An 11,873-nucleotide genomic window follows, 5' to 3' on the forward strand; every position below is an offset into this window, starting at 1 on the left:
TACTCCAAGGGGAACATGGTTAATACTCTTGTAACTGGAACAACGTACACTCTATAAACATTCGTGTTCGTGTAATGAATTTACAGTAGCAGTAGCTGCAAGTACAACGCCATTGTTGATACTACAAGATCAGAGAATTCCAGATCCCCGCGCATTTCGAATATCTGTATTAATTATGTTCCTGCTTGGGAACGGAACAACATTCTATTCTCGATGAAAAACGTACATCCGGAATGTACGGAAGCGGCGTTTCCTTCTTTGTGACCCAACTTCCAAGAATAATTTGACGAGGAACCATTTCACTGTTAGTTTCCCTTTTATCCGTTGTAATACAAACAACTCACGTACCTTATGGTGCCAACGTATTCCGCTTGTACGATTCGTTTATGCCAAATATGAATCATAGTTTCACAGTTAATTCTTGGACGATGATCAGTTTGACCCGAAACTAAATTTTATTATTTCCAAGTTCTCTATTCATTAATTATCATCTAACAGGGTTATTATTATTGTACGTAACAGAACAGAAAAGAATTTCTTATTTCCTGGAATGTACGACCAATATTTTATTGACTATGAAACCTAACATAAAAGTAAATTCCTAATTCATGGACGTGATTAATAGAAGTAATAATAGGTCGAGTGTAAAAGTGCATCTCGCGTGTTTCTCGCGTGCGAATGCGCGGCAGGTTGCTCAGCTGATTGGGATTTAAATAGCCCGCCCCGGAAGTCGAACTCGTAAAATTTAACCGCTCGCATCTCGAAAACAAAGCTACCGATTGCAAAACGGCACGGTACTTTTCGATTTCTATTCGCTCGAGGTATTCGCGCATTTCGATTTCTCCCGCCTTTTTTGTAACATCCTGTACGGTTTCACCGTTCTATTTTCGTCCCTCTCCCTATGCAATATTAATAGAAGGCAATAATATGGGAGAGGGGAGAACGCAACCGTGCACACATGCACTTAATTTAGTTAGGTTTGTTGAACTTACCTTTTACTGCGTAATTGCGTACGGGCTGATACCGTATTGCCGCAAAAGGATACGATCTTTACCAGTGACCACGTCACGATCGATGAACCAGTACCACAGTACACGTAACGTCGCCTTGGAATAATCATTCTCGTTTTCATGACTAATCTAATAAAACCACGAAAAGCATTAATCTTCTTCGCGCGTTTATTTGAGAAAATACTCTTTTCATTAATCTCGATTATATTTAGCTCTTTGTTTCGATAATAATGATAATCATATTGTAACTAATTCGAAAAATTTCTCGCTAATTAAATAAATTAATTCAACAGAGGGAACGTTAAGATTATATGAATCGAAGGATAGTTTGATACGAGTGTACCTGTATTGTTGGAATGGAAAATATATGCAATCTATTTACCGAATGGATTAAAGTACCGTTTGTTTGAGGTCTGGATGTTTTGCTAAGACGATGAGGAATCAGAGTTTCAGAGAGGCAGGAGGGAAAACGCTAAAGAGTAGTTACGTCGAGCGCGTGGGACTTTACGTCTTTTTGTTGGTAACAAGGAAACCTGATGCGAGTGCGAAAGTACATTATGATCGTGCATATAATTAAACGCGTGTTCGTTGTGCGCGAAGCGTGGACGAGGCGTTGTTACACTAATGATAATTTAAAATTGTATACCTCATTCCGTTTGGATACTTTTAGAAATGCGATATAATTTAATTGGAAATTACATTAAGCATAACAACATAAATATTTCAATAATCTAAGAGAAATTACTTGTCTCTTTAAACGAAACGACTATTTCAATATAATTAGGAAGTAATTTAAGAATAAGTCATTAATAAGGTTGATATTAACAAGAGAAAATTCCATTCAGTATGCAGAATATTTAAACGTGTACGAATTGTTAATTTCAATACATAATTGCTTGCTTAGTGAAATATTTATCTTTTTTATATTTCTTTTTTTTTATCTACTCACACGAAACTTCACACAAACGGGACAGCTTGATTGGGCCAAATTGTTTTGGTCCCGTCGTGTCCCAATTAACTGGAATGAACTGTATACCGTTTGGAAAGTGACATTCAGAGGCCATTTTAATAAAAGATTCCTAAGCTGAGATAATTTGTCAAATATAAATGTTGGTAGATAAAAGGCACGTAATTAATTTAAAACTTTCAAACATATAATCTTAGAATTTAAAAAACTATGACCTTTAAGACACATATTTATCATTATTAATATCGTATGCGACGTTCGAGTCAAACATTTCCTCTGTCAAGTGTTTTTCATATCACTGAAAGTAACGGATATGATTAGATTTCAGCGTTAGATGACTCATCCTCTACAATAATGTATTGCCTGTGAATCATTGATTATATCCATCGTACCATATTGATTTGAGCTATTAATAAAAATGTCGTGAAAATAAGATACAAGGAAAACAATTAATACGACCAGAGGATTTACTTATTGCCATTAAGCACATTGTAAATTAATAGAAAGAGGCAACAATTTTTTTTTATACCTGAAAAGAGTTTAAATTAACGATCAAACAGTAATATAGAATACGTTTACATTGCTTCGATGTATCGCTAATTTAGTAATAGAGAAAACAAATTACGACGAAGGTTAGGTTGCAATAAACAAATGTTCGCGATTGACGTAACACGGTCAAGTCGGAGAATATTTATGGCGTGTCAGCCATTCATAGAGCACGTTAATAATACGAGGGATTAGAAAATAAGATGTGATTAGATGCAGTTGGGAGAAGGACCGAAAGTGGGCGTGTAGTATGAGAGGCTAGAAGGTTTCTATCATTGCTTCAAGTACTTCAACTGATTCTCGATTGTGTTTCCGGTAGTAGTATGCTACGTACGATAGCGAATCCACGTAATCGTCTGCGCGAGTATGCACGTCAGAATAAACGACATGTACGAGTGTTGGTACGTCACAAAAGAGAGACTCAACCCTCGCCCCTGGCACCCATTGTTGAACGGGAAACAACCGCATAGAAGAACATGAAACTGGCTAACTGTATGATCCTTCTGAAGGGGACTTTCCGCGATTGATCGCCTTGCGAATCCATTTTGTGGCGTCGACCCTCTATCCCCGGCGCCACTATCCTAGCCCACCCGATGCTTTTATCGATAATTAATGGTAAAAAGATCGTTTCCAACGGTTTTCATCCTAAATCAGTCGTCTCCAAACTTTGAAACGGATCTTTGAAATTTGATTATTTTCTGTTACTTATAATTTTTTAAAACTGAAATTTAAGTATTAATAGAAAGAAACGTTTCAGATATTTCTACGTTATACATTTTTTTTTCACGCCCTTTGAATTGTTACAATTGTAACCCCCTCCCTCCTCATCTTTCCCCAGTGGAGATAGTATTCGTAGAAAAATATTGCCCTAACGTTCGTGGTACCCGATTTATTTACCTAAAGTGTTGGTTCAGCTGTTTTGGTATTATTCGTTCTCTGTGCAAATTGAATATTTCCCATACAGGGTGATTTTCATGTACGAACAAATATAAAATAAAATTCTTTTGCACGGTCTTTTGCTATCGAGAAAAATAACTTTCAAAGTCTACTTACTTGATTAGTTGTAGGTCCCAAATAATGATTTTCCGTGTAGACTGGCTCTGTAAATAAAAATAATTTTACAACATATAACATTACGCGTGTTCATTTTAATCGATTTGGATGAAAAAATTAAAAAGAAAACTTGCGTGTTAAACAGATTTTAATTGAAAAGAAGCAGCAGATATCGAGAGTCAGTCATCCTAACCTCGAAATCTGAAACTTTGTTTTGACCGCCTACGCACGTGCGCGTGCACCTGGATTAATGGATCCACTGATCGAGGAAAAGGCCAGCAAACTTTCAAAGTGGTAATAAATCATCGGAGTGTCGCCCTAGAAGCGAGCAAATGTGTGACGTATTGTTGCATACACGACGTTTAGTAAGGATTAATGATCAGAATGTCGCGTTTCCTAGAAGAACGTCTGCTACGTAGCTGACATGATGAATAGTATTGCCTCGTACTAAGAAGCAAATCTGATGTTAGATGTACAAATGGTCATTCTTGCGGATTTGTATTACCGGTGAATCTTAAGACGAGGAAATATACTTTTACGAAATTGAAAATATTCATAGCGAAAATCAAACAAAAAATTAACTATTCAAAAAATAATGTAATACAAATATTTAATTCGAACCCTCGTTCCTCCACTTTTACGTATCTTACACATTTCAACGTTGGTTCTCACACTTCCTGTTCCAACGACTATAAATTTTTCATTCTTTAACCATTTGATTATTCTATCAGACTTCCTTCTAATATCATTTCCATAATACAGACTAATCTTTTCGACCCATTACATTTCTCAATTAAATGCTTTAATGCTCGTTACTTTTGCATGGACTTCTAGATTAGGTTACATCCTAACCTCTTCGAACCAACGTTACTTTCGTATTTCGTTCCGGCTATTAATCTCTAACTACTATGCTTCCCACGAGCAATCAGTGATTACAATTCCGCGTATGTGTCACGGTTGTCGTTCCAATGACGTTAAAATTAACTGATCGACGATATATCGATAATTCGCAGATAAAAAGTATCTTCCGACGCGTCGTTCTTGATTATCGATTGCTGGTCTCCGGGCACGAGCAACGTTTACCCATAATAAGTTGTTTGCTTCTTTGAGTGCACTTTGGTAGGAATTTAAGGGAACGTCGGCCCTAAAAGACGCTTTTAACTCTGTCACCGCGGAGAAATTGCTAGCAAGTTTGCTTAGCTTTGTAAAACAACCTTGTGGCTTCCTGACTTTTGAAATATACACAGAGAAAAATCACACTGTGAGGTTTAATCGATAGATTCCGAACTTTTACCTTAAATATTTCATCGCGTTTCTCTAATTATAAATTCAATAATTTTAATACGTTAAGCAGTAAGATTTAGAATTTCCATTATTTTAACGAAGTTAAATTTAAATATAAATAAATATTCCATCACGTTTCTCTAATTATAAATGCAATAATTTTACTATGTTAAGCAGCAAGGTTTAAAATTTTGTATTATTTTAACGAAATTTAAAACGTGAGATATTAAATCGATGAGACGATTAATGGTATCTGATTCAATTCTTGCAACACGTGGAATAATCGATCCTCGTTTGGAAATATAGGCTTTATACTTGACGTTTTAACTCGCTCCACAAATGTTCAATCGGGTTGAGGTTAAACGACCAAGGCGATCAGTCTAAAACTCGTACGTTCGTCGAAACTAACCATGTTTAGACGACCAGAGACGAGCAAAATTTTTATTCGAATGATAATCAATAAAGTCAACTCGTTGAAAATTATTTCACGAAATAACTACTAGAATTCTTTTTGTCTGGCAGTTATAAGAGCATGGTTTTTAGTTTCAGTTCCCAGAAAGGCACGAGCCGCGCTACAACGTTCAGCTTTATCTTGCCGAACGTAGAAAAGGACAGCGAACAAAAGATAAATAAGAATAACACAAAGCGAAACTTATTTATTTTGTATTGTTTACTAACGGGACTGTTACTAATATATTTGTTAGGTTCTTCATATTTGTAACAGTTTCATTTAAAAAAGGAACAAAAATAAAAAAGTTTCATTTTTGCATTATGTATTGTCTCGCCGATATTTGAGCTCAGATCAGGTTACACTACGCGGTTCACTCGACGTTGAAATTCTTTGGTGTATCAAGGGGACTCCCCTCTCGATAGTAAGGATGACTGCTGTTCACTTATCCGATCTAAAATGACTTGCAGTTATCCAAGGGTAAAACCACGACTTTCCCAGAGATTCAGAAAGCCGAGACGCGACTCGCCTCGAACGATCGGAGACCATAACCGTGCAAATATCGTCTTGTCACCGGAGAATTGCAATTTCCTCTTACTCGTTACAAAACGGAAACGATTTTCACAGAACTTGCGTTACGTCGCTGAAAATTGTAATTCACTCTGATCACCGAAGGGGAACGCGCGTTGGCTTTCTCTGTCGAGCAGAGAATCGCACGAAAAATCGTAGGTTAGGAAAAGAAACTAACAGCGAAATTGTTACCTCTGCAAAACCGTACTGGAGTAGTTACTTTACTATTACTACGAACCAGTGTTTTCCAAGCTTTTCCAACCGCGACCAACAGTAATTAGTACTTTTTATATTGCGATCCAGTATAAAAACATCAGATCGTAATGCGTAATGATACATTACGTATTTAATCAACGATTTATCATTTATTTTTATATAAAGTTTTATAACGTGTAATAATAAAATACATATTTAATAATACACATCGACGCAACTGTTTCTATTTAACCCCTTTTACTGAAACGGATACATCCTGCTATGGTTCCAGAAGTCACTAGACAAGCTTACGTTACTTCAGGATTATCGTTAACTTAAAAAATCGTCGAAGCAGATACAATTCGACGAAATGTTCAAATAAATAGATTAAAATGGGTCACCCTGTATCTGTATTGCAAGTATATAGTGATGTCATGCACTCGCGTCTTCCGCATCCGCTCGTTGATAATTATTCGTTGGCTGTACTCGCCGCTAGCCATGACGACATACGCGTTTACGACTGAACGTTATACTCGCGTCTATCTTCGCATTCTTGCGGTATTATTTATTTATCCCGTTTACGTTTCCATCAATTTTTAATTAATTTTCATGCCTGTAAAATATACAGGGTGTTCGGCCATCCCTGGGAAAAATTTTAATGGGGGATTCTAGAGGCCAAAATAAGACGAAAATCAAGAATATCAATTTGTTGATGAAGGTTTTGTTAAACAGTTATTAACGTTTAAAGTTTCGACCGTATTGAATTTTTTTCTCGAAAATGCGCAGGATTTCGAGGGTATGTCTATTCACGAAAAATGATTGTAATGGACCCCCGCAACCGAAAATAATTTTTTCAGAACGATTTGAAATTTTTGAATTTAATTGTTAATAACTTTTTAACGAGGTCTCCATCAACAAATTGGTATGTATTAATTGGAAGAACTGTTATTTTTAGTCCCTGGTTAAAAACATCTCGGAACGACGAGAATGAGCGGCTCTCGATAAAGTCAGCCCTTCGCGATGCTCGTTCCTCGGTTCTTTTTCATCCGACCCTTGCCGATGACTTCATTACTCCAACGAGAATAGCTCAGGCAGGAAGGAGTATTAGGAAACTTCAAGGGCTGCGTGTTTGAATAATTAGCAAACGACCCTCGAAGAATGGAATTTAATTATTTATTTGCTTTGGTACAAAAAGCAACTCGAATTACTAATTGCAAAAATATTTGTTGTTCTTAATGAATCCATTATTAAAGACAAATTTATAATTTATAATTTCAAAAGCATGATTTAGACGTGTATTAAACGTAAATATTTCAACCTCCTTTGTTTAGGATCTCTTTAGAACAAACATTTCAAATTGAAGACACAATAAAAAAGAAATACAAAGTAATATAATATAGACAATTTAATTTATAAGTTAACTAGTTTTTAGTAATTCTTTTTGTATTATGAAGTTATCCTTATGAAAAAGTTTTATGCTGCTAATACGTGAATCATGTCATACTGAAAATAGCAAATAGTTGTTATCTGCAAATTGCAGTGACTCAAGGCTGCATTCGTAAAACTTTATCTTCATTTGCAATGCAGAATATTTACAGCAAACACGTACAGTAGATTATTTATGTTTTAATATACTTTTTTGAATTTGAATAATTTTAATTCGAAAAAGAATAATTATTAGTTACTATAAGTTGTTTAAACCTTGATATATGTATGTATATATTAATAAAAAATAAATTTGTTCTACCATTTAATAATAATTTATACGTTATTGCGAGTGTTTGTGAAAAGTCCACTGTAAAACCATCATCTTTTTGCGTGTTTCAGGCTTCAATGGATTTGCCGCCGGACAAGGCAAAGCTTTTGAAGCAGTACGACAACGAGAAGAAATGGGACATCATATGTGATCAAGTAAGTATACAGCCTCCGTTTAATAGTGTTTTTATACTTTATATAACAACGTTGCTATTATATATAATAATATGTTATATATTTGTACTTGCCCATAGTAAACTAAAATACAATTTATCAATCCACTAGTAGTCTGTAATAACAGTACGTTAAATATTTTTTTTTCACTTCTGCAATTTAAATCAAATTGTTTTCTTTTCGTAATTAGGAAACTATTATTTGCATTTCAGTCACTTCGGTACCTTTCACTGTACGATTGCATTGAACTCTGAATGAAAACGTGTTTCGACAACGATATTCGCCTCTTTAAGATGGCGTCCGTGAACGCTCCTCGCGAAATTGATGCACCGCAGGGCTGTTGTTGCGATGAATTATAAGAATGACGTAATCGGCCTTTAACTTGACGAACGTATTGTTAATCGGCGCATTCTGAGATCTTTGCCCTTCATACCCCTCTAATTCCACGTCGGCCAATGAATGCGGGTTCACGACCCATACAGACTCCTTCAAAATACACGAAATAATGCCTAAACTATCGATCCTATGAAATAACGAGACAGAAAAATGTTTTTTATTCTCTATATAAAAATCTGATTATCGTTATTATTTTTTATTAAAAGGAGATTTAAATTAAGACACTTGATGCCCTAATATCTCAACGATAGTCATGCCAAGCGTTGATCTAAGCGCTCGCGATTTCCTAGCTTGAACGAAGGAGAAAATATTCCACCATAACGTAAGAGATTCAAACGTGTTTCGTAATCTTGTAGTAAAAGTCAGATGCCTTTCCTTATTCGTGCCAGGGAGCCTTTAAAGCATTTCTATGGAAGACCGGGACGGTTTTACGCACACATTAGTTGGTTTTGTATCCCGAATCCACGGAAGAAAAAGCTACAAAGGACTCCTCTAAAGAGTCCATGAAAGGTTTTTTGCGGTTTAGGTGGACCATTCGCCTCGTTAAACCGACAAGAGCCAAGCAGCTAGGGTGAAATTCGTCTCGAGTGGAAATTACTCTCTTCTCTTTCGCGAGCTCTGCTAGCACAGTAGAAAGTACAAAATGGATTTGACGAGTCGTCTGGATCGAAGGGAACGAGATGCACGGAAATTAAGCGGGTCTCGTCTTTCAAATTATTTCGGACGTTAAAAACTCCGGAATAATGAACTTCCGCGCGCGAACGAAATTAACGAACGGAGAAGCGAAAATTTTAATAGGATCTGATATTTTCCCCTTCCTCTTCAATTTGCAAATGTATTATGTTCGTTGTATCTGTTTGGTTACTTGTACCAAAGCTTTTGTTTATTGAAATTATTATAAGGCTGTCTGAACAACGGAACTTTAATAATCTTAATAATTGTAATAATTCGAAAATCGTCGTCCATTTATTTATTTTTTTTTTTTAATGACTCGAAGCGGGAAATATGTGACTTGGGTCACTTTCGTAATATAACCGGCACAAATAGTCGGCGTTGGTTCGACGCTGTAGCCCAGAATCTATTCGTGAAATAGGATATTCTTGAAGCGACAGGGTTGCCCCGTTCGTTCGGGGTCATCGGGTGGCCCGTCTTGGTTTTTGAACTGGCCTGTAGGGCATGTGGGTAACTCGACACGGATGTAATGCAAGCCGTGCTATTATACGATACAAGAAAATGGGCCGCAAAAAAATGTACAGCATCCCTCGTTCACCGGCGCGGATGCACAGATGCACACACGTGCGCCCGTTTGCACAAATTCGACGCCCTCTGTTCGATTCCTTAACACTTTACCAACCGGTAGCGATTGACTCTAGGCTATTTTTCTCTTATACCTATAGAAATGTTAAATCAAACTTTCTGAAAGTTCTTACTATTTTCGTATATTAGACTTCATGACGAGCGTGGACTCGCCATTGCCTTTGTACAAAGCCTCAAACCTTTCTGAAAATACTTTTTCTTGAAAATTCTAATACCCTTTAAATAAAAATTCGAATTTGAACTATGAACAAATTTGACGAATAAATTATTATCGAGAAACAAAAGGGGCAATTTTTCAGCGCGAGATAATGAATATCCTTTTACATCAGCGTGTAAATATAATCGCGAGATGAAAATGTATACGAGGAATGTGCCCACACGCGTGAAATTATCCAAATTAGTGCCACAGGCACACACTCGTGCGTGCACGCAAGCACGCAAGCATGTGCGCATTTAGGAAACCGTGAGATATTGTTCTACACAGAAAATTGCAGAAGCCTCGCCCATTAAAGCCACCGAGTGTGGAATTGCACACACGTTGATTACGAAGGCACTCGTTAAACCCCGCTGAAACGCATCGTTTCAATGGATTAAAATCTTTCGCGCCATATATCTCCCTTTCAAAATTGCAACACTCTGCGTGCCCCCCTATGAGTGGACTTTTTATTGGAATAATAAACAACAAATATATTCTTTTTTGAGTGAACAGGATATTGAAATCAATAAATAATGTATTGTATATTGATATTTTCAGGAAAGAGTACAAGCAAAGGATCCGCCATCCTATTATTTAGCAAAGTTACGCACCTACCTGGATCCAAAAGCATCGCGAAGCCATCGAGTATGTTGCATTTTGTTTTTTTTTCTGTTTTCTTTGTGTTCGTACGTTCGTCTGTCTTACGTTGCAACGTGAATTGGATTTAAACTAACGATTCGAGACGTAAAAGCATTTGCAGGGTGGGTATAATCCACGGTACAACCGAAGGAGAGCTGACTCATTGTGGAAAAAATACATCTGAAACGCGACGTAAAATCTTCTTGTATACTGCTTTGTTTTTTAGGGAATCGAGTATATAAACATTAATCGACACTTATTTCTGTTTGTAAAAAGATTGAAGGTGGTATAGTTAGAAATTAGTCCCCAAAATGCTCGTCCACAAAGGGTTAATGCAGTAGAATACACATGTGTACGCTTCACGAACTTTCTAACTTGATTTTCTTAACCCTCTATTACATAATGTGCCTGACAGGGAACCTGATAAAACCAATCTGTGTAAAATTCGTTTAAGATACTTTACGGGACTTTCACACGATGTTTATGGAAACATCTAATAGCCTAATGTGTTCACTCAATATTTAGGTCGAGTATTAATAAATTTAGAAAATACTTAAACAAGCCTAGTTTAAATTATCCGATGGAATAAAATATGTGCAACGAAGGATGAAAATTATAAACATATATTTTATTCGCGAGGAATCATTTCTTTTTCGGTTGTACCACGAATTATACCCCCCCTTGAGAATGTTTATAATAACATTTGATAAAATGTTTAGTTCTTGTGCTGCAAAATGCCCGTTTATTTTCGGTTCGTTTTCCGCTGGTAAAAGTCTGACGACGGATACTAACGATTATACAGTCGTATCGTTTCCTTACGTTCTTCCAGAAAAGAAAAATAGTTGGGGAGTCAACGTCCACCCAAGTACTCCGAGATTTGGAAATCTCCTTACGCACGAATCACATAGAGTAAGCTCGAATACTATATTTAAAAACGCTTGGGAAGCTAATACACAATTAGAGAATCCCTCTAAATTATAAAAAAAATAAAAAACAGTAAACAATTTCTCAAAACTGCTAGGTTACAATACCACCTTAATCTCGTAAAAGTCTTAATCTGGAAAAATTGTGTTTTGTATCGCTGGAATCAGTTCCCTGTAGAACAATATTTGTGAAAAAAGTTACTATTTGAACAATGATCTAGATGGGTGAGGGAGTTCCTAGACGAGGAGAACCAAGGCCTGGACGCCCTTATAGACTACCTTAGCTTCAGGTTACTCATGATGAGGCACGAGCAACGTCTTTTAGAATCCCACACAAGTTTCGAAGAAAAATTACAAACCGGTAAGTCTGTACGCTGGCTCACGCGCCAGCATCCGTCTC

The 11,873-nt window shown here is 36.5% G+C and overlaps 1 protein-coding gene across 3 annotated transcripts in view; it reads left to right on the top strand.

Annotated features, from left to right (window-relative positions):
• The window catches only part of Frl (formin-like protein), a 37,618-nt gene that overhangs the window by 16,112 nt on the left and 9,633 nt on the right, over positions 1-11,873 (top strand). For 2 of the 3 annotated variants that reach the window (XM_076771327.1, XM_076771329.1), the window contains exons 2-5: positions 7,901-7,984; positions 10,470-10,556; positions 11,353-11,459; positions 11,695-11,834. In XM_076771327.1, the coding sequence (XP_076627442.1) occupies positions 7,901-7,984; positions 10,470-10,556; positions 11,353-11,459; positions 11,695-11,834 (418 nt within the window). The remainder of the gene's footprint in view (positions 1-7,900; positions 7,985-10,469; positions 10,557-11,352; positions 11,460-11,694; positions 11,835-11,873) is intronic. The other variant, XM_076771328.1, reaches the window with a different exon arrangement.

This window comes from Colletes latitarsis, chromosome 8, assembly GCF_051014445.1.
Source record: "Colletes latitarsis isolate SP2378_abdomen chromosome 8, iyColLati1, whole genome shotgun sequence".
Lineage (NCBI taxonomy): Eukaryota > Metazoa > Arthropoda > Insecta > Hymenoptera > Colletidae > Colletes > Colletes latitarsis.